This window comes from Echiichthys vipera, assembly GCF_963691815.1.
Source record: "Echiichthys vipera genome assembly, chromosome: 6".
NCBI classification, from domain to species: Eukaryota; Metazoa; Chordata; class Actinopteri; order Perciformes; family Trachinidae; genus Echiichthys; species Echiichthys vipera.
Window position 1 is genome coordinate 5,235,037 of NC_139831.1, and position 22,195 is coordinate 5,257,231.

The following is a 22,195-nucleotide window of genomic DNA, read 5'->3' on the forward strand; positions in this document are numbered from 1 at the left end:
GCCGAAATAACGCCCGGCCATTAATTACAAAAGGAGCCAACGGAATGATTACCATAGGTCATGTGTTGTATTGATCCGTGGGCCTCCTCCTCTTTCTCATCATCATCATCATCCCCTCCAACTGGCCTTTGTTCATGAAATGGCAGACAAAGACGAGAGACAGGAAGGGGGCTCGGAGAAGAATGTGGTATCAAATAGCTAGTAACGCTGCATAGACACATAGCAGGTTAGGAGGGGAGTGTGAAGGTTTTACACTATAGTTCCTGTGTGTGTGTGTGTGTGTGGGTGTGTGTACCCAGGAGCAAATGCTTAAGAGGCTCAAAGCCCCAATGAAACACCTCCATCTTGAATGGCCCTCGACACCTGATAAAACACCGGGTCGTCCCTACAGGCTCTTTATGGCTCCTGAGGAAGAAAGAGGCTGCTAAATGACCACTGACACACCGCTCCGTCTGACAAACAGGAAGCAGCCAGTACTATTTAAATGTCGCCTTCTCAAGTATATATATAAAAAACCCCACTTCTTCTTTCTTACTTGATTTAATTTGGTTTTGAGATTTTGTCGCTCAAAACACTGAAAATACAACATGTTTCCAGAAACGATGATCCAGTTATTTAATAATCTACAGACCACACTTGTGAAAGTACACTTCTTCAAAACATAGAGAGAAACTCCACGTGAAAACGGTTAAACGTGAGCTCTGTGGATTATCCGTAGTAACCAAGTCGACGTTTTTGGACAGACTTTGGAAAAAAGGTTTTTCAATAAAGTGAGCAAAACAATTCCCATTCACTTCCATTGTTTTAGAATGGACTGCTAAACTATTTCAATCTAACTTTTTTTCCTGACTAACTCTAAGACTTTGCTACTGAACTGCTGCAGTGAAGGTAATCTGTATGTTTAAGGAATCATCTCATCTACTTTCTGCCCAAACCAGTTCTGTACCGCTGTAGAAGTCAAGCAGATAAATTGCCTTTACAATCATGTGTACCTTCTTCAATGATGGCTGCTTGGACCTCTCTGTTGGCCTTTCTCTCCAAGCAATTGAAGGCTTACATGTTCCTTTGTGGGTTGAGAAAATTCTCCCCGACCAAACCTGTTATAAAAACTCTTAAATGCACGGTGGTTGAAGCAAACGCAAGGCTGCTTTTCTTACTTACGGAGATGTTTCCATTTTGTACGAGGTATTCACAACAGCAGTATGCTGTCTTTTCTAGTATTTTGGACTATAGCAGTGACTTGATCAGGACCTGTACTCAAATGTTTTATGGCTATCTAATATTTTTTCAATATCATTTTAATCCTGTGGAGGCCAAGTGTGGATGTTGGAGTGGTTTTACTCTCACATGTCGCTCCAGCACACGAGGATCGTCCAAAACTGAAATATCTCCGGAGATAACTTCCATAAACTTTGGTCATCATGCTGAAGTCCAAAAAAGCCGCCTTCCTCTCCAAAATCAGCCACCCCCACGTTTCCCCTGATTGCTAATTTCTATTTATATGCCATGAGGGGAAATAATGAAAACCAGATGAGGAGGCAGAGGAAAGCTGAAACAGGCCTTTTGGTGATGAATGCTGTGGAGGAGGATGACTGTTTATAGAGTATCCTGCTCCATCGCGGCTGTGCCGGCAGCAGTGCCCTGGCTAAGTAAAGGACTGCCCCGGTAGGATGTGTGGGCTGGAGGTTCCACCATGACTCACTTGGTAGTCATGCATGTTTGCACTTGTATGGCCCCAAAAAACCCAAAGCTGCAGCGAGGGACCCGCCAAGCCTGACAACTCTAAATAGCATTACGTGGGTGTGTGGAGCGGCTAAATTTACTCTGAAACAAGTGCAAAGAGAAGGAGGAGGGGGACATTGTAACCATTTATATCATTGAATTACTTAATACTGACTCAGATTTCACAGTGTAGTGGTAGTCCCGTGATGAGTAACATGTGAAGCAGTTACGGCGCAGTTCACGTGGCAGGGTGACTAAAAACTTAAAGCAGCTATTCACATGCCGTAAGATGTTATTTTAGACGACTCCGCCGATTATGTCACAGATTTAAGAGACATGTTAAGGACTTGGTTGGGAAATGGTGGGAGTAGGATCTGTTTCCTTATTTGGCTTAGGCTGGAAAATATCAGGTAAACACTGTCTTCCTGTTCACCACCTCCTGAATACAGTTTAGATCTCTTCCACCCCCCCTCATCCGTACAGGGGAACTATAGTGAAACCTGAAAAAAGGCCTCCTATTGTTTGCTATCATTCAGGAGCCAGGAGCAAATGGGGCTCAAATTGCAGCTCTGAAAGGTAACAGGAAATTGACAAATCGCTAATCCACTCTTAACTATTCAGGGCAACAAAAGGTACATTCCACCAAAAAGGGAAAGAAAAGCACATTAAGTACAGAAGACCCCATTCGGAGGGACGGTGCATTTAATGCAAACTGCTAACAAACTGGGATAAGACTGCATGCTAGTCAGTCTTAGTGAAAGCCTGGTCAGCTAACTGACAAAAGCAACACGATACTTCCTGTGTGCTCATGTTTACCATGAGATTCTTATCTGTACTTAAACCTTTTACTCCTTAGAGCTGCTGCAGCTTTTACTGAAGGGTTCAAGCTCACGTGGATCAAGAAGTTCATATTCCCGTTGAGCAAAACTCTTGGATCCTAAGATTTCAGGCCTGTTGCGACCAGCACCTGAGGGCACCACCGTCACATAGAGCTGATTATACACACGGTTGTGTCGTTTTCTTGCCAACCCCGCAGTTTCCCCAAACCTAAGCCACAGTATATTTTCCCCTTTGTCCCGGAGAAATTCCTGGTCACAGTTTGTGTTTCCCCAACTGTTGGCATTTCTGGCTGACCAACCAACTTTCAAAGTGATGATCTCATCCCCTGGGGGCCCGGAGGTGGGAAGAGGGAGTGGATGTCAGTGGGGGTGGGGGGTCAGCGGACTTCCCAAGTGATAAATTCACTGACAAAAAGAGGCGGCCAAATGGGGGAAGAGTGGGTTGCGGTGGGGGCTGGATTTGCCCCTGTCGTTGCCTTTTAGTGCAGGAACCACGCCATAAAAGCCCAGCAGTGATAGCCCCCGGTTTATTATCTTTGAACAGGTGGCCCAGCTACTCGTAATGGTCGCTCTCATTTCTCAAGGCACACACTGTTGGGCTCAGCAATATGGAGATCATTTGGGAGTTTGGGAACATCCCGATCTAGCCGCATTAAAGCCCAGGGAGTAAACTACAGTGCATAGTTTTGTGGTGACTTGTTGGCTGGTGAGTGGAGTGGGGGGGTTTGGAAGGAGAGCTACTTCCTGTGAGCATAACTCATGGAAACGTGGAGGCTCTGTTGATGCTAGCAGCTTCGGGGCTAATCGTGTCAACGACCTGTATTGTTTAGCTTTCAAGGTTACCGAGGAGAATCGCAGCAAAGAAGCCCTCCAAGAATGTAAACAGTCACATTTTGAGCTACAAGCTGTTTCTACTCACTGCTGATTTGTTTCAAACCAGGACTTCCACACCCAGCATGAACACACACACACACACACACACACACACATTCATACACACAGAAAACAGTGATTTGCTGTTAGCCAACAAACTCATGCAAATAGTTTCTCAGCAGCTCAATCAAGACGCCAGACAGTGCCGTTTTTCATTAATTAATATATTTTCTGCATTAAAGTTAACATAGTTTTCTTTTGTGCCACCCTTTAATTTTTCAGTAAGTATTTGATATTTTGTTATATTCAGACATGAGTAAATTTAAGACTGTCTCTTGCAATAAATATCATAAAATAATAGAGCTTCACATAATAAATATTTTTTACAACAAAAAAAATGTTTTAACAGACATTTTTTCTTAAAAAAAAAAAAAAAGCCAGAATTCCTCTTATGGATTTTGAGCATACAATGTACACAAAAATAAAGAAAACAAAACTAAAACAAAAACAAAAACATGGGAGAATGCCACAGAATGTGAATGAAGAGTTCAGATGGGTGGAAGGAGAGAAACATATCCAAGTGGAGAAAAAACAAATACTATGAGATGGATGTGCTTTCGTTAATGCAACATGAGCAAAGGAACCACGGTTTTAGTGTGGCAGCAACCAATAAATTCAAACATACCTGCTTGCTATGAATACCAGGTAACAGCTACATAATTGCCCTATAGTAGATCGTCCTTCACAGATTTGGTGAGAGGCAGCTCCCCCTGGGCACGCAGACCCAGAGGAAACTGCCTACCTAAAACGGAAGAAAAACTTTTTTTCATATATATAAAAAAATAGTGTTAATGAGGAGCTGAGGATAGACATAGAAACAGTTAAGGCAAACACTGGTCTGTAAAAACATGGTCCTGATCCAGAGAAAATAAAAATAATTGAGTGGTTTTCGTTACTCCTTTGCTTAGCTCCTTAGGTTTTTCCGCAGCGAGGAGGGGAGGCTGGTGGGAGGTGCTTAGAATGTTTGATAAACATTAATCTGTGACTATCATCATTATCATTGTCATCATAAGATCCACATATAGAGTCTCCCGCGCACACGCAATCACAAACACACAGGGGCGATCAGGAAGGTTTTTCCTGGGTCTGTGGGGCCCAGCTCTCCAGTTTGCAATAGACAGTGTTGGAGTTCTTGCAGCGACAGCCGGGCCTGTTAACCCGGTCGTAGCAGCCCTGGCACGCCTTCAGACACCCCTTGACAGGTGGGTAGCATAGCAGACAGGGGAAGAGTACCGACATTAATCCCATGCACAGGAAACGAGAGCAGCAGTGGGAACGTGACAGTGAGCAGGGTTGGTCAGCACATGAGTCCCCCTCATCGTCATTGGAGCAGTGGTAGAAGATGCCCTTAACCAGGCACATGCACGTGCCGTGCTCTAGCGCGCTCTCGGCCGAGCAGAGGCACTGGCCATTACATGCCAGACATGAAGGCAGGCTCCTGGGAGCTGTACAGTCACTGCACTTGCACTTCCCACAGCGCTCACAGATGAACTGGTGCCCAGCAGCAGCCACCACCCCATTGCCAGAGCCAGAAAAGTCTGATTTCCCTTTGCCCTGGGGCTTGAGTGGGGCCTCTAGTGGAGGCTGATGAAAGTGAGGTCCCTGCTGGGGCTGTAAAAGGGCCTTGGGCTTGGGCTGAGTCCGAACAGGCCGCTCCACTCTGTGGTGGTGCTGTAAGCTCATGCCGGGCCTGGTGGGGGGCGAGCGTGCCAAGAGTCCCTGTTCTGAGGAGGCACTGCTGTTGCTCCCTGAACTGGCGGCACTTCCTGTGCTAGTGGAGCGGCTGAGCCCCGGTGCCCGGGACCCGCCATACTGCTGTCCCCCAGCCACAACCACCACGCCGCCCCCGACGTGATGGTGGTGACCCGATGGCCGATGCTCATAATTGTTGTTCACATTGACGAGGATGACCTCGTGAGTTCTCTCCTGCTTGTCCTGGGGCCTAGGCGCCATACGGGGCGCAGGGGGCCTCCGTACCACTGAGGGCCCCTCGGTATACTCGTTGTTGGAGCGGATGGCCTTGATTTGGTCCAGGGAGAGAATGGCGGCATGCTGGAGCTCCCGCTCGTAATCCGACCTCTGCCGGCTCTCTAGGGAAGGCTGCTGGATCACCACTAATGAACCGCCGGGGCCATGTTGACTTTGGAGCTCCATCTGGGGGGATCACCACTTCCGACATTCACCGTGGACTTGGCATGCATCGGAAAACCTGCCAGAGGGGGGAAGAGAGGCCGGGGAGAGACAAAGGAGAGGCAGGGAGGGAGGGGACATCATCAGCCAGAGCAAAACATGGCATAACAGGCAAACACACACTGTCCTGATGGAAGAGGGGGGTAACATGGTGTTTCAGATCCAATGCCAAGTGGAAACGATCATTATCATATCAGCATCATCGTCCCTAAACAATAACATAAAAACTACTCTGCAGCAACAACAAAAAATCACACCTTTCAACGTGTATTGGGCTGTGGTTGGAGGTGAAATAAGCATATATAATATATTTGAAGGTACATTTGAAGTTGACCTACACTGACTGTTTTCATCCTGTCAACGTGACAGTCTGTTACTTTTGATCCCGTTAAGTGAGGCAACCCGGGGGAAAAAGTTGACTATTAACAAGACTTTTTGTACCTTCCTCCCCAATACGCACACATCCAAACTTCAGTGGGCCCTACAAATACTTCCCCTCCTCATTTACATTTGTATGACTAGTTAACATTTAAATGCACCGCGGCGACGAAACGAGGACGCGATCCAAGGGAACTAAATGAGCTGCCTCACTTAGTATTCTATTACTACACCAAAAGGGGTTTCGGGGAAATGGGGACAAAAGTGGAGCAAAAAAAAGAAGAAAAAAAAACTAAGGTCAGACCAAGTTCCGACCAAATTCAGACTTTGGTTTCAAAAACGCACCGAGCGCTTGGAAGTTGTCGGATCCAAACTTCCCCTCGCGCCTCAGGCGGACACGATCCGTGAGGTTTGAAACAAATAAGTGGTCTAATAACCGCGTCCGTGCGATAAACACCATCGGGAATATTGGTTTGAGCCTTCGTAAATGTTATGGAGCCACGCACGACCTGCACGAGGCCGAAACCTCCCCCGTTTCAGCCCCGTGAAACACATGAACCTCACGGTGGAGAAACGCTGCAGCCGCGGGGAAGGACTTCGTGTCTTTTTGCGCTTCACAAATAAACAAACTCTTCTTATTTCGAAGAGCTGAGCGTGAAAAGGGCGCGCTATAAATAGGATTATCCGCACGGAGCGTTCAAAGGAGACGCCGTCGTGCGCATTAATGCGAGCAGGAGCCCATAAAACACACAAGAGCCGGAGATCAAGAGACATTAGAGGACGCATCTAAATAGACGGGGGAGAGAGAAGAAAAAAAAAACTTATGAATGAAAACAACCGCCGTGGGGGGAAGGGTGTTTGTCACAGCAGAGCCACGGAAGGACAGGCATGGGAATCCATCAACTTCATCAACCGATCGCGATTCATTTCACTCGCTGCGGGTGCTTTTTTTTTAGTGTGCCAAACGCATGGAAAACGACACGGAGAGTGGTAGGATTTGTGCACCATGCAGTGCGGCGAAAAACATTTATATCTCCACAGCCGCGCAGACTGGGTCTCTGCGTGCGCTACTATCCGGTAATAAACACCGTGAACGCGGCAGAATCAACGCAAAACGAGTGTAAAACAGTTGGGAGATACATACCTATATGCAACCATCCATAACGTCGAATCCATCAACCAAGTAGCGACTAAAACTCCATCCAAAACGGAAGGGGACAATGTCCAAACGTAGACTATGAGGTCTGCTGCATAACATTCGCAGCCTGTTAATCCAAGTGCGAGTGTATCCCTTTGCGTTATTCCCTTTCCTCGGTCGGTTTAGCAGAGGAGCTCGGCGCAGGGGCTACACGCATGCATTCGTTCCCAGGATACAACAAAGTAGAATCCACGGCGGAGCTCTGATGGAGGAAGGAGGGAAGGCGACCCCGGGGAACCGCTGCGCACTTGGAGGCCGATCTTTAGGGTAAACCTAAATCCCGCAGGAATTGTAAAATAGCGTGGAAAGGTATCGGGGAGGATTGAAAATGAGACGCGAGTGAGCTTATATTTCCAAGACTTTCCTTCTGTCTCTTCGGAGTGTTGAGTTGGAGTCTGGCTGTTGCTTATTGTTGCTGCGGGAGTCTGCGCTCGGGGGGAAAAAAGAAAAGAAGAAGCGTCGTCGGGTTCGCAGACGGCGGTGCGCTCTCTCCAGCTCCGCGGGCCTGTTCAGCACTGAATGAATGGGAACGCAGGGCTCAGTGTTTGCTCGACAAGCCAATTCCCATTGGCCATTCACTCCACTGAAAAAGGATACATCGCATCCGCTCCTGATTCATTGGGCAGATGTGGAAGGCCGGGCGATAGAGATGTGTGCTCTGGTTAAGGTGGAACGGCTTCTTTTTATTTTGCGTTTTGCTCCGAGAGGGGGCTCAGGGAAGAAAAGAAAAAAAAAAACACCCACCCCGACTAGTTTCCGTTCTTGTGGGCTATGAATAATGATGTGAATAAGGTAAACGTGACTAACGGTGGTGTAATAAACGCGCCTTTTATTTATATACGCGCTGATTTGTCATTTTTTGGTGCACGGGCCTCAGACAAGAGAAATAAAAAGTAAAGTAAAAAAGCTCCTTTTTAGGAAATGTTTATTTGATAGTGTATTTTTTTGCTCTTCTTCTAAAATAAATTCAAATACGAGCCTGGTCCCTAAACGATATAAGCTTTTACAAGCATTTAAAGCACATTACTACAATTATTACTTTTACCAAACAATTGGTACTATTACTACAATAGTGATACAATCATTTTGATTAGAAACTATCCTATCATATGATTAATATATAAAGTAAATAGAAGTATAATTTCTGATCTATTTAAATGAAAAACCTGATGGTAGCTGCATCGTGGTAGAAAAGAAGCCTTAAAGGACGGAAAATATGTTTGTATGTCTATTTTAAGAGGTCAATAATCCACACATCACCTGTGCAAAAGAAAGCTTTTCTTATATTGTAATATATATAAACATATATTGTACATATAGCCTACTATAGACGTATATATGTAATTGAAATGGTTTATAAACACGTGTCCAGGCTCGTATACAAAATAAGGCATTTTAAAGTAAAGTTAATCATCTCTGTGATATTAAGCACCACAGAAAACCTCCACATGTGCATTTCTAGACAATCCAGGGAGGAAGCATCAACAGGATGTGTCCCTGTCTCATGAATGTTCCCATTACGCATTTACGCATGTCATCAGAGGAACTAAATGTGTCACGATGAGTCCGCGGCCCTGCATAACTCTCTGATATGAACATTAGCCCATCATCTGAAGACTTCCATGGGTCGAGTTTTGCATAGGGGGGAGGTGGAAGCGGCGGTGGTTCAGGGTTTAGTTGGGGGCCACCTTAAGAAAAAAGCAGCCCTGCAGCCAGGGGAAAGACTCCCCCCTCGCTGCTGCCTACCCCCCTCTGTTCCTGACTGTCTGGTTTGATTGGTGTCGCGGATGCGCTACATCCGGATCCATGAGAAAAGGAAGTTCAATACAAAGTCAATTTATCCTATTCAAATGGAAAAATCAATAGATGAATGACCTCCAGTGCCAGTTCGGGTCAGCAAATGCTTCAGAGAGAATAGAGGGGAAAGCCCTGGCGCAGTTAGCGGACTGTTAAAGCGACCGTGTGGCGCAGCAAAGACACGTTTTTGTAGGCTGGATGTTAAAAATTCAGCTTCTTGGTGATCAAGCAAATCCTGGTAGGCCGACAGATGGCCGCCTGGATCCCTGCTCTTAGTGGTCGGAAGTGCGGACGGAAATCTCACGATTACAGCAATTAGCTGATTTTCCATGGATGGATGTGATGAATGTACCAGCCGTGGCTGTTTTTTCTCCCCGTGGAAATGGAGCAGCGGTTCTCCAAACTAGGGGGTTGTGCACCATCAGGGGGGTCCAGATAAAGTCTGATTCCACTGTTTAATTCCATAGATGTTAGTGCAACGAGGCACTATGTGGAATGTGCTCTACTGTCAGTGCAACCAGTTTTACAAACATGGATTTGATGCATCTAGTCAAATATGGGCCTTAAGTCTTTGTGAAAACATTTTAAAGCGTGGGATTTGACAACGCGGTTATTTCCAAATCCCACATGTGAAGATGATTTTCTGAAGAGCCACAGATAGTTTAACTTACAAACAACACCGAGGGGCACTGAAACATGCAGAAAAGTGACATTTTGCACTGAAAACATTGCATTGGGAGTGCTCTTTGCCTGGAATGACATGGTTTTGACTGATCTGTGTATCTTTTACAGTGTAATTCTGTAAAGTCAGTATTCGACTATATTAAACATCACCTGTGCTTATCAGCCTATTTGTGACTTCTCTTTTTCCTGTAATCACTTTTAAAAAGATGAGGCGACCAAAGGCAATATATACATAAATATTGCATTTTTAATAACACCAACTGCATTAATAATATTTTATATAATCAAACATTACATTTGAGCTCATTTTCTAGAACAAATAACCATAATAAAAACAATGTTGTGGCGCCGAGCTAAGATACAAGGAGAGTGATGTTTTGAAACAGTAAAAAAAACACAACCATGATTTCAACAAACACTTTTGGGAAACAAAATTTATTATTTGACATAACATGTTCGGCTGGTGGTTGTGTCAGTTTCTAATCACGTGTTGGCAGCTTGTCCGACAGACCGGACGGGGTAGTTGAAAACCTGTGATATTAGAATGACATGTGAAAAAGTTTTTTAGCTCTGACTTAGTCCACAGCAGCGTGGTCAGAAGAAGCACAGGCCGCTTTGCTGCTGCTGATAGCTGATATACGACTGGATGAGAGAGTCGGGGATCCGGGGCTTCACAGTGTTCAGGGCACTTTCAAAGTGTCTGGCCTCGACGTGCTGAGCTTTGATGTCCTCTTGTAGGGCCAGGAGGGCAGCCTCTCTGCATACTGCTGTTATCTGGGACAGGAAACAGACACAGATATTCAGCTGTCAGGCAGAGCGGCCCGTCCACTAAACACCACCGAGTCATGTGAGCACAGTTAGAGGCTGATCGACTTCAACCACACACCGTCGAGGGTAGATGTGTGTTATGTGTGTTACGGTACTGGAAAAGTACTTTATTTATCTTTCTCAGAGTAGACGTGAACATCAAAAGCATTGCAGTGCATTGCAAACACAAGCAGGACATACACAAACCAAACCGTATACAAGCTCAAGCACAACTTTCTGTGCTAAACGGACCCGGGAGACAGAAATCTAGAAGGACCGTCCAAGTAAACATCTGATCCTGTCAAATAATTTGAATGGGGGAATTGTTCTGTCCATGCAAATCATGAATAAGTCATGGAATGTGGTCTTGACCTACTCTCTATGTAAAGTGTCCTGAGATAACTTTTTTTATTATTTGACACTATAAATACAATTGAATTCAATGAAGTAGCTTCTGTGTTCAGTACATGCGACATATTACAGTGAACACGATGAACGGCAGAGAAAAGTTTGCATCGTGGTAAAAGAAAGGGCAACACGAGTTTATGTTTATGTGACATCTTCATATAATCTTTAAATAATACATTTCAAGGTGTCACAAGAAACCAACTCATATCCATTTTGGTCAGGGGGCCTGGAAGCAGCTACGAACCACATGTTGTAAATGGTAAATGGTAAATGGACTTGTACTTATAAAGCGCCATTCTAGTCTTCTGACTCCTCAAGGCACTTTCACAGTGTTTGTCACATTCACACTGATGGCAGTGGACATCTTCATACATTCTAATCTAACCATTCACACCACATTTACACACCCATGTGCAGCACGGGGAGCAATTTGGGGTTCAGTGTCTTGCCCAAGGACACTTCGACATGTGGTGGTGGGGATCGAACCGCCAATCTCTCGAATGGAGGACGACCCACTCTGCCACTGAGCCGCAGTTGCCCCAAGAATATGAATGAACTCAAACTAAGAAAAAACTCTAACGAAAAGATAAATAACGGGTAAAGACGTTATCAACTAGATGGCATTAACTGAGGAAGTTTTAGGCTTTCAATGTGTCCTGCCTCCACCTCCTCCTCCTCTTGTTACCCTTTTGTAAAACCTCAATCTGCAATGTCACGATGCTGTAGGTAGAAAAATGGAGTTGTCTTTTTTTTAACCAAGATCAGTGATCTGCCATGTCTAAAGTGTGAATACAGTACTCTCAGCCTCTCGTCTACAGTGCTGATGGAATTATGCAACGGCTGACATGGAGGAGTGACCTTTGCGAGAGATTCTGCACACGGCTGTGTGAGTGACTCACTTCCGAATCAGTGGCGCTGGCTGATGAAGGCCAGGCACCTTTCCCAGTGGTGCCACCCTCCCCTCCCCTCCCCTCCCTTTCTAGAAGCACAGCTTTGTTCGGAGCCGTGGCAGCTTACACAACTCCTGCAACAAGAGCCGTGCAGGAAAACTATTCGCCTGTAACCACTGATAACGTCTGGGGGGAGGTTAGTGGGACAGGCGGTCATGTGATGCAGCAGAGCTGTGGAATATTGAACAGTGAAAGCACGCACGTAGAGCAATGTGGGTCCACTGAAATTGTTCACTGGACCGAAGCGCCGCTGGTCACTGCCCTTCCCCTCGACTGCTGCACTGTGTGACATGCGAGCTGAGGCTGAATTATATATTCACAGTGCAGTTTACAACTATCACGTATGTGGCACCGTCCATTTACACTGGAGCGGAGGTTCTGCTGATTTGCAAGCTGTAATAATTTCCTTTTTTAACTTTATAATTAGGGCTAATTATTTTCAGTTTTTATGCTAAAGGTCCAACAAAAAAAAGATAATTTGTCTATTCAAAAATAAGCAATATGACCTGGTGGGTTCCTATTATAGGACAATCATAGATGAGGCAAATTTCCATTGAACAAATTAGCCCTTATTTCTCAGATTTCTACTTGACCTAGCGATCATTTAACTCTTTCAGCACACAGTCTGTTTGGCTGATTTTTGCAATCTAGCCAAGCTGTGCTGCTCCCACCACAAGTCCAATATTACCTGCCAGGAATAGACACATAACTACATTTTGTTGTGATCATTCTGGGCAAAACAGGTGCGTTGGGAGACTAGCTAAAAGTAGCTAATCAGCTAATGTAGTTAGCAAGCAAACAAGCATAGCGTAGCTTCTTCTTTTGCGTGTGTCGGCTAATACTGCACAATAAACCAACCTTTTTTTGAAGAACAGCCTGAGTGAACATGAAAAGGTTCTTTTTATTGATAAAGTTAACCTTTATTATCTGTATGTGGTGGACACGTGATGAGTAGGTTGTGGCTATGCTATCAAAGGGGGCTACAAAAGCCCCTCCAAGGTGCTAAACATTGAGAAGTAAGAGGAAGGAATTACACAGAAAAGGGAAATTGTTTTCCAGATTTCTTGATTTTATATGTAGCTACTGATAAAGAGCAAGGGAGGGCATTCATTAAAACACTTTTTCATGATTCATGAAAGTTTAAAAGTATATGGACGTATAAGAAAAGAGTCTTATTCCAAAACTCTAGGTACAAAGTTTATCATTAAAATGCAAGTCATTTAGAATATCTATCGTAATGTACTTTTTAGAAATGGAAAGAAATGGAAAGAATGGAAAGGCTCTTCAGATATTCTTTACAAACAACATTAAAATGCACAACATAAAAGTCAAGATTTGAAATCACATTTGAACACATTGCATTTGAGTGAATGTGACGTCATCTGAAACACATCCAATGCACGGACTTAGTGGAAAAAGCAAAAAACCAAGAATGTGACGGCCATGGCGTTCTTCAAGGCTAGGGAGCAAAATGAGGGGAGATAGCTGTTTGAGTGTGCTCTGGCCGCATGCACAGCTCAGGACAGGTGCTTTGCAGATGTCAGGATGTGAGGCCCACCCCCCTTCTCCTTCGGTTTCAGGCCAATGAGCAACATGATTTAGGCAGGGTAAACACACGGGGCCGGGTTAATTTTGTATGAGGGTTTCCCATCATTCAAGTCATTTAGGCCTGTCAGTAATAATGATGCGAAACAATGAGGCCATGCATCTCGCTTCCCTGTTTACAAATGGAGCGAGGGGCGAGCGAGCAAGGAAAAGGAGTTTATGAGAGAGCGAGAGTGAGGGAGACGCCACATGTTGAACAATGTGATTTAGTGTTGTTTCCAGGCAACATCCATAAACAGGAACAGACAAACGCTGCAGCACAATCAAACTGTAATTTCTTATTTACGTTGAACGTTGAATTCGATGACATGTTAGCCTCCTCGTGCCTCAATCTCATGATTCAACGGTTGATAATTATTTGGTTGTTTACTTCCACAACACCCCTCGGGTTTATTAAAAAAAAAAGAGGGGGGGGGGAATGTCCGGAGCGGCTCTGAAGTACACAAACGACACACACACACACAGGCCCCCACATTCATGCTTGCTGGGTTTATGAGCTGGTCTGTGAAGGCGATCAACAAGCCAGTGTTTCCCGCTGTGTGTTTGCCCGTACAGGCCTTGAAAAAAAATAAATCCACAAAGACAAACAGGGCAAGCAAAAGAGCCAGTTTGTTTGTAAACGTGAAGGCATTCCTAGACCGGAGCCAAAAGTCCAGCGCCGACCCCCCTCCAGTACCACCTTGATACCCCTAACCCCCCCCCCAAAAAAGCACCACCCCCTAAAGACGGCCCCCTGCGCTCCTGAGAGGGGGGAAAGAGGAAGGAGAGAACTGCTAATGCACATAAATGGGATGTGTGCGCGGGGGGGTCGGCAGCCAAGAGTGCTGACTTGTGGCAGACCAAATAAATTATAGATCTGCCTTTTTAATTTTTTTTTTTTATTGCAATGCAGACGTTATTTTTCATTCCCTTCATAAATTATGTCAGCAATCACTTAAATATATGGAAGGGGGCTAAGCTGATGCATTGCAGCGGCCGCTCTCTGGTGCTGTGGGCGAGCTCAGAGTTTCTGGATGTGGCACGGAGCCAGACGCAAAGGCAAAGCAAATGAAAAGGAAGAAGAAAAAAAAGTAATCATCAAGAGCCTCTCAGTTTGGAGAAGGGCTAAAAACTTGCTGACTCAAGATGACCCAAAAAGTTGGCCCGATAGTGAGTTAAAGAGAGAGGTTCTGATGACGAAGCAAAAAGCTGAAGTAACAGTTTGTACAGTGAGCTCTTCCATTGCAACTGGTCCTCGTTAGAGAGTAATGCCTGCGACAAACTCCTAAATCCTCTGTGTCTACTGTCTTTATTGAGCAGTTTGTTGATGATAAACATTCTCTGTGACATCCACATCTTCAGGTTATATTCAGTCTAATCGTGTTGGTAAGGGTCTGGGATCAGCTGGGCAATGTGTCTGATGCCCAGGTGGATTTAAGAAGAATCTCTAACAACATGATAGATGACATGGTGTGTCATCAACACGACAAGAGAAAAATGTGTTGAGATGAAGAGTGTGAACTGCTACATTTAGGAAAATGGCCTGTATGCTTTTAATAGGTGGCACATCATGGCCAGTGTTGGTGTTTAACTCCTGTTTGGGTCTTCTGCAGTTGCGTAGTGTGCAGCGTAGTTTTGTCGGCTGCAATTTTTTAAAAAGACGGATCAAGTGAATAAAGAAATTGTGGTCGCTATTGATGGGAACTTGTCTATATTAAACATGCAGGTTTGTGTAGGATGTCCCGTGTCAAGTTTGTGGTCTGCAGTGTTTTAACTCCACCCTCTAGTATCGGCTCAGCTGTCCCGGAACCAAGACCGAGGTGGGACCAAAAAAAGTACCAGAGAGATGAGAACCAGTACCATCTACAACTTTTGCCTATGGAAAACCAAAAACGAGCGAGTCCAGCATTACCATGCAATGGAAAAATGATAAAAGAGCTACTTTGACATGGGAGACCTGTGCTCCTCACTCATTTCCTTCCAACACTCAGAGTTGGTTTCTTTTAAATACGATGACACATGAGTCCCTAACCATCAAACGACAAAGTAGCTATCTAAACCCAAATATCGATCTTTTTCTAACCCTAATCATGTGGGTTTTGTGTCTAAACGGGATCAAACTAACCACAGAGGGAGAAGATTTAATTCAAAGATGATGACAAACAATGTATTTTGGGGCTGAATTTGTATTTCATGGTCTTCAAGTTCCTTTCAAATGAGACAAAAATAAATAAAATATCATATCAGGTTTGGTAGGTTTGCGATGATTGAGTCCTCTACTGGTGGCTGGCGAGATCAACCGGGGAAGGAAGAGGCTACATGACTTACTCAAGAGCACACTAACAGTTATTATACTAAGTAAATAAAATGTAAAGTAGAATATTATTGTTGTCACCTATTGTCCTGTGCAGAAGCCTAAAGCTTTAAGCTTCTTCCTACACCACCGCCACAACCAGCAGAAATGTGCGGAATCTTTGTGTCAGTCATTCAACCTTAATAAAATATCAGCAGAGCCTCTGGAACCGCAGAGCTTTTAAATGGGTCGCTGGAAAAGTGATAGATACTCAATTGGAGTGCCCACCACATCCTTGTTTCCACATAGTCCTCTAATGACAAGTTTCCCCTGGTGGTTCTCAAACCCCTTTCCGAAACCTCACATGCATGAGCGTACAAACACACACGTATTCTTTAACAGTAAAGCGTACGCAGGGACATATACAAGTCTCGCTGTCAGACTACAATAATGACAGACATGCTTTCAGGAGGTCTGGAGGTCGTTTCATACGGACATGAAACGTCATTTAGATCTGCTTTTGATCGTAAGGTGGACTAAAGGTTCATCACGCAAAAAAGAGAAGGCATGTTCACCTTTGGGGGGGGGGGGGGGGGGGGTAGCTGAGGCGAGAAGAAAAGACAAACAGCGTCTGGAACAAGCAGCGGAAAACCAGCAGTCCCTCGAATGGAGTGAGTCAAACGCCGTAGACCCCCTTGTTCAAATGCCCAACTTTATATCAGAAATAAACATGTTACCAGTCTGGTGCATAAAAAGAGGTTTTGGTGTCTGTAGCTAACTTGAATTTTAAAGAACTCACTCGTTTACATTATATTACGGCTTAAAGTCCATGTTTTTTTACAGTCTATGGTCTGAAACAGGTTGAAACGGGTTGGTCTAGTTCTTACCACAGATAAGAGTCAAAGAGCTCGAAGGAACAGGGTCAAGAAGTCCATCAGGTCTAGACCTGGATCCTGGTCTAACTCCAAGTGTTACAGATAGAATTGATAGAAACTTTTTCACGTAAAAACCCGTGATTCTTAACAGCTTTATAAACATTTGAAGCTACAGAATGGATTGCTTATAGGAAGTTGGACCCAATACCCTTCATTAATGATTTACTTAATATGTATAACTGTGGGATTTATGGCTGATTAGAAAGTAGCCCATAGTGGATTATTAACTGCAAACTTTAGATATTTCACTTTTTTATAATAAGCCATTATTTATACTGTAAGTGAAGTATTAGTGTTATAAGTGTGCAATCAATATCAGATGTCAATAACATCATCTATGATAGTTTCTTATATATAAAGTTGTCATTATGGCTTGTTACAGATTTTTGCTCCATTATACAGTGGGACTAGCTTCTGTATCAGTGTCTGACTGAAACTTCTACTGTTGTGACAGAAGAAGGCGGAGGATTTCGGTCAGTGAAGCCATTTTAATGGGGCTGTGACATTAGGACGGGCACGTGTAGGGTCTCCTTTCGCTCAGAGCCTGCAGGCCCTCGCTCGCCTCCCATGCTCCCAGCCATTAGGGTGCCACTTCATGAAACCTTGGATACAACAGCAGCCTTTATGCTCTACTGGTCACTGCAATGCACTCCCCCCTGTACTGTCACGATTACACCCTATATCATGCTGCTTGAATGCACACAAGTGATACCGTGTTGGATGTATATTCCGCACGTAGAGTGATATACTACAGCGCGTCCAGCACTGTACGTGAGGTCCTGTTGTCCTTGTAAGATAAGACAACACAGAACTTTAATGACCCCAGAGAGGAAATTAGGCCGTTGTAGCAGTGAATGGTAACAAGAGACAGCGCAGAATAACAGAATATAAAGAACATAGCAAAGTGGGGGTTACATAAGCACACCTGACACTTTTTAGTACTAGAACATGGCAAGCAGAAGTGTACGAGTGGAATAATAAGTGAGGTGTATCAACAATTAGATGGGAGGGCAAAGTAGTGTTAGTCGTTACCCTGAGCCACTTTGAGGTCACGAGCAAATATGAGAACATAACAAAAAAAGATACATGAGCTGCATGAAAAATAGAAATGTAAAAAATCTAATGAACACATGAGCATAATGAGCCCCATATAGAACGTGAAAAAATAGATATTGTACGTTTGTCGGAATAATAAAAAATATATAAAAAAACAAACACACTGTACACATACATACAAACATGCAGTGGCGGATTAAGGTGGTCAGGGGCCCCTAGGCTACTGATTGTTTCGGCCCCCCACATTATTATCAGGAACCCCCCCCCCCCCACACACACACACACACACACACGCACACACACACACACACTAGAACAGAAGAAAGTCTGCAAACTTGAAAAATCCTTTAAATTTAGGAATTTTCTAGATCTTGGTCCTGTTCTTTCAGTCGTTGTGCTTCTCTTTGTCGTGCTCCGCTGTCACATTTCCATTCGGACATTTTGCCGCTGTACGGTCTAGTAACAATGAGTATCATTGGACAACAACACTGACCTCATGAACCCAGCCACATGAGCTGACTGGGTAAACATGTCCCGAATCTATCTCATCACTGACTTACTTTTTTTTTTAATGTTTCTAAAGGGACAAGTTTTTTTTCCCCAGTGAGGTAAATAGAAAAAATAAAAATATCGTCTGGCCAATCCGGGCCCTTACACACCTGGGGCCCGTGGGCTGCAGCGTGGGCCACCCTGTGCATTAATCTGCCTCTGAAAACATGCGCACTGATGCGAAACACCAAAAGCACACAGCGACACTCCAAAAATCTTTACATGCATCCTACACATTCAAAGTAGAAAAACTACGTAAATCTATATTTTCCCCCGCAGTATTTCCCTGGAGGAGGCGAGAAGTGGCGCGTGCCATGAGACAACCTGTTCAGCACGACAAAAATAAACCCTTCTCGAGAGGTGGAGGAGGCGAAAAGAAAAAAAGCCTGCGACTGCTGGCAGCACATACCAACGTTCTCAGGTCAAATCTGTCTGGTGTACTTTTCGCTTCCTACTTCAACAAAGGCGCCCAGTGAGTGTATCAGACGGCCTTAATGAAGGGCTTGTTAGCCGAGCTACCGGCAGCAGATCCACTAGACCCGGAGTGTGTGTTTACTATCAATCCGCCCTTGTGTCTACAGCAGGCTACATCCAGGACCCCCCCCCCCCACCCCTTCTCCCTAACACACAAACGACCACATTTACAGGAGCGAGCCCTGACCCACAACCCCCCCCAACACCACCTCCCCCAACCTCCCACAAAACCTCCCCTCCATCACTCTACAAGTCCTGCACACATACGCTACAGTGCACCACCACCACGCACATTCCCTGCACTTGCTCGCGTACACTTCATGACGTGCTGAACATGCGTTTGCACACGTGTGTGCTCCCTCATATGTAACACGCTGCACTTGCAGGACCACACAGATAAGGTTTATATGCCAGTGCACTTCCGCGTGCTGTGCACAGATGAAACATGATACACAGCGATGCGTAACCACACATTCATGCACGAGTACAAATGCATACGCATACACCCCTGCACACATCTACAGTTATACGTACAAGCCTGCATGCGAACATGTAAAATCTTTCATGGGGAAGTAGTGTACGTAGCAAACACATGCATTTGGCTTGATGAACAGTTAAACACTAATTTAGAAGAGGACACAACTCGCCCTAAGTGCAAATTCCCACCAGTCGGTCCAATCAGTATTATACTTTAGTATACAGAGGTGAATGAAATGGAAAAACAAACTTTTATTGCTGATATTTGAATGATAAATCAGGTCTGTGAGGAAAATCGTAAATTGCAGTGTGCAAATTCACCATGAAGGCAAGACGTCAGAGCTGTATGGTTTCATCTAGCAATTACTTTCATCAATGTATCCCATAGTGAATCAATTGATTGTTTGGTTGATAAAACATCTAAATCTAAAATGAATCTAAAATATATAAATGTCAATCACTCTGTCTCAGGGGGATGTTTTAACTCCAAAGGTGACATTTTATGAAATTGTTGTTTTTTGTTGTTTTTTTTGTCCGACCAACTGTTCAAAATTCAACGATATTCAGTTTATTCTTATCTAAGCAGAGAAAAAGAGACCCCAGAACTTGAACTGAACACATAGATGCATAACACACAATACCACACATAAATTGCAGGATGGCAGACATCCAATGCCAGAGATGACATTGGTTCTAAGAGGTGCTCTTATGCAATTATCAAAAATATTAACTCCCTCCCCTAGGATTGTCCCAACCACGCCACAGTGTGACCACAGTTACCCTCACCCCTTCAATGAAATAGAAAAAAAAAAACAGAAAGAAAGAAGCCGTGCTGAATCCAATTTTCAGAGAGGAAATGAAATAATATATAAATCAAACGACGTCGGGGGTGCGGAGCCTAAACTCTCAACCAGAAATAAAATGTTCCATCCTCCAAAGAGGCAAAGAGGAAGTGTCTGCAGCGACATGCCTCTGCCATGAGAAACAAGGCCTGACCACAGCTCCATGTGAAACCTATTTAAGATTACAAGGCGAGAGCGGGAGAGAGGGTTAAAGAGAGGGAGGTGAGGTTAAGCATGGAGGGAGGAGAGTCACGTGGGGAGAAAAGGGGGAGAACGGAAACATGGCACATGATCATAAATAGCAGAGTGGAGTGTGGATCGCGTGTGTGTGTGTGTATGTGTGTGTGTGTGTGAGCCGTGGATGAACGTGCACATGCTTGTGCTCTCGACAGAGGAATTTAGATTCCATAGAAACTGTGATGATGAAAGTGTGATCTTGTGGGCCTTTCCCCACCATATGGTACAGCTGAGACAAAAGAGACGAAGGGGAAATATTGCACATGAGTGCTCCGGCAGATAGAAACCTTCGTATGCCGCGGCAGGAACATGTAGGCCTGAGAAATAAGCAATGTGTGTCGCAGTCTTCTGAGGCATGTTTTCCTGCCACACAGGAACTGTTTGTCATGAAAGCAGTGGATGCTCCTCTGCCTTGTGACTCACTGATAATGTGATTAAAGCGACAGGGTCAGTTTCACATGGAAACCTCCTACGAGACCTACCAAATAACCTCCATGCGAGGCGGGTTGAGTGTTATCGTCTCAGGCCCCTACCCACCTTATGTTTTGGAAAGACCCATGTGGGATCGCACCTGTGTTGAGGCTACACAGTGTTAAGGCTGTCTGTGTGTGTGTGTGTGTGTGTGTGTGTGTGTGTGTGTGTGTGTGTAGCTGGGCCTCGCCTTTAAGGGCATATTTGTCCTCGCCCCTTAATCAGACGAATGAAAGCTCCACATTCTCCCCGGACTCGGGAAGGCACGGATGGCATATTTACCAAACACACCCACACTGAAATGACCTGGAGACTCAGCTCTGTGTGTGTGTGTGTGTGTGTGTGTGTGTGTGTGTGTGTGTGTATGTGTGTGTGTGTGTGTCGGTGTGTGCATATGTGATGTGTGTGCATGTGGTTATGTCAAGGTAGGTAAAACTCCACCTGCGTGATGTGCTCTGAAATTGCCTTTTTTCCTGTTTGCTCCATCTTTCATACTCGCTAAGATACAGAGTTCCTGTATATACGCAGTAAACGTTCACATGTATTGGTAACTCAAGTGCACGACAAGAAAAAAAAAACATACACGCAGACAAACTTTTCTACTGTTGCACTGAAGGTTAAACTAAATCAAACACATGAACACGAAGAAACAAATCCCACCCTGATATGGAATAAATATCTAAAGTTTGCTAACAGAACGGATCGAATAAGTAGCGACAAAACTCCTGTCTACTTAATAAGAAAATGTGCTTTATATGTTTTGCCTATTAATTCAACTGTCCGTTAAAGAAAACTTGTTAATTTTCTTTTTCCAAGCGGAGTTATCAAGGGTGTAGACCAAAATGACTCTGGACGCAATTAGATACACCAACAACCTATCAGAGCAATGGCACGACACAGGGCTGAGCGACACACGCAGGGAAAAAATGGCCCCTTTCACAGCTACAAAGTACACTAAAATGTGTTTCTAGAAACATTTACGGCAAGAAATCGGCAACACAGTGCAATAGTCTGCATTCATGTTTGACCAGCTCTGCCTAGTTTGACCGCAATATGAGATGTGTAAGCCTGGTAAGTTGACCTGGACAGAGAATGCCAGTTACTTATCGCCTTAAAGCCGGCCCACATGAGATAAATGATTGTGATTGGTCCGTTAGATTTCAAGTTGCTGGAAATCTGTCTGAATGTGAGACGGAGCCAGACATACCTGCCAAATAAAGACCACCTGAAAAGATCTCTCAAGAAATGCAATCTCCAACCCGTGGCCCTTGAGACCCTCGCCACTGACCGTCACAAGTGGCGAACTGGAAGAAGGCATCAGGATCTATACAACAGATCTAGAACGCAAAGCAGATGAGAAGCGCGCTCGTC

General features: G+C 44.6%; 2 protein-coding genes across 2 annotated transcripts in view; both read right to left on the reverse strand.

The window, feature by feature from the left end:
• Positions 1-3,857: 3,857 nt before the first annotated feature.
• Positions 3,858-7,768, reverse strand: spry1 (sprouty homolog 1, antagonist of FGF signaling). Its single transcript, XM_083915115.1, has 2 exons — positions 7,207-7,768; positions 3,858-5,703 (listed from the first exon to the last, which is right to left on the reverse strand). The coding sequence occupies exon 2, from the start codon at positions 5,646-5,648 to the stop codon at positions 4,560-4,562; it is 1,089 nt and encodes a 362-aa protein (XP_083771241.1). The 5' UTR covers positions 5,649-5,703; positions 7,207-7,768; the 3' UTR covers positions 3,858-4,559.
• Positions 7,769-10,170: 2,402 nt separating this feature from the next.
• The window catches only part of afg2a (AFG2 AAA ATPase homolog A), a gene marked incomplete at its 5' end in the record, with an annotated part of 119,395 nt that continues 107,370 nt past the window's right edge, over positions 10,171-22,195 (reverse strand). The window contains one exon of the mRNA XM_083915651.1: positions 10,171-10,515. Within this exon, the coding sequence (XP_083771777.1) occupies positions 10,336-10,515 (180 nt within the window). The 3' untranslated portion in view covers positions 10,171-10,335. The remainder of the gene's footprint in view (positions 10,516-22,195) is intronic.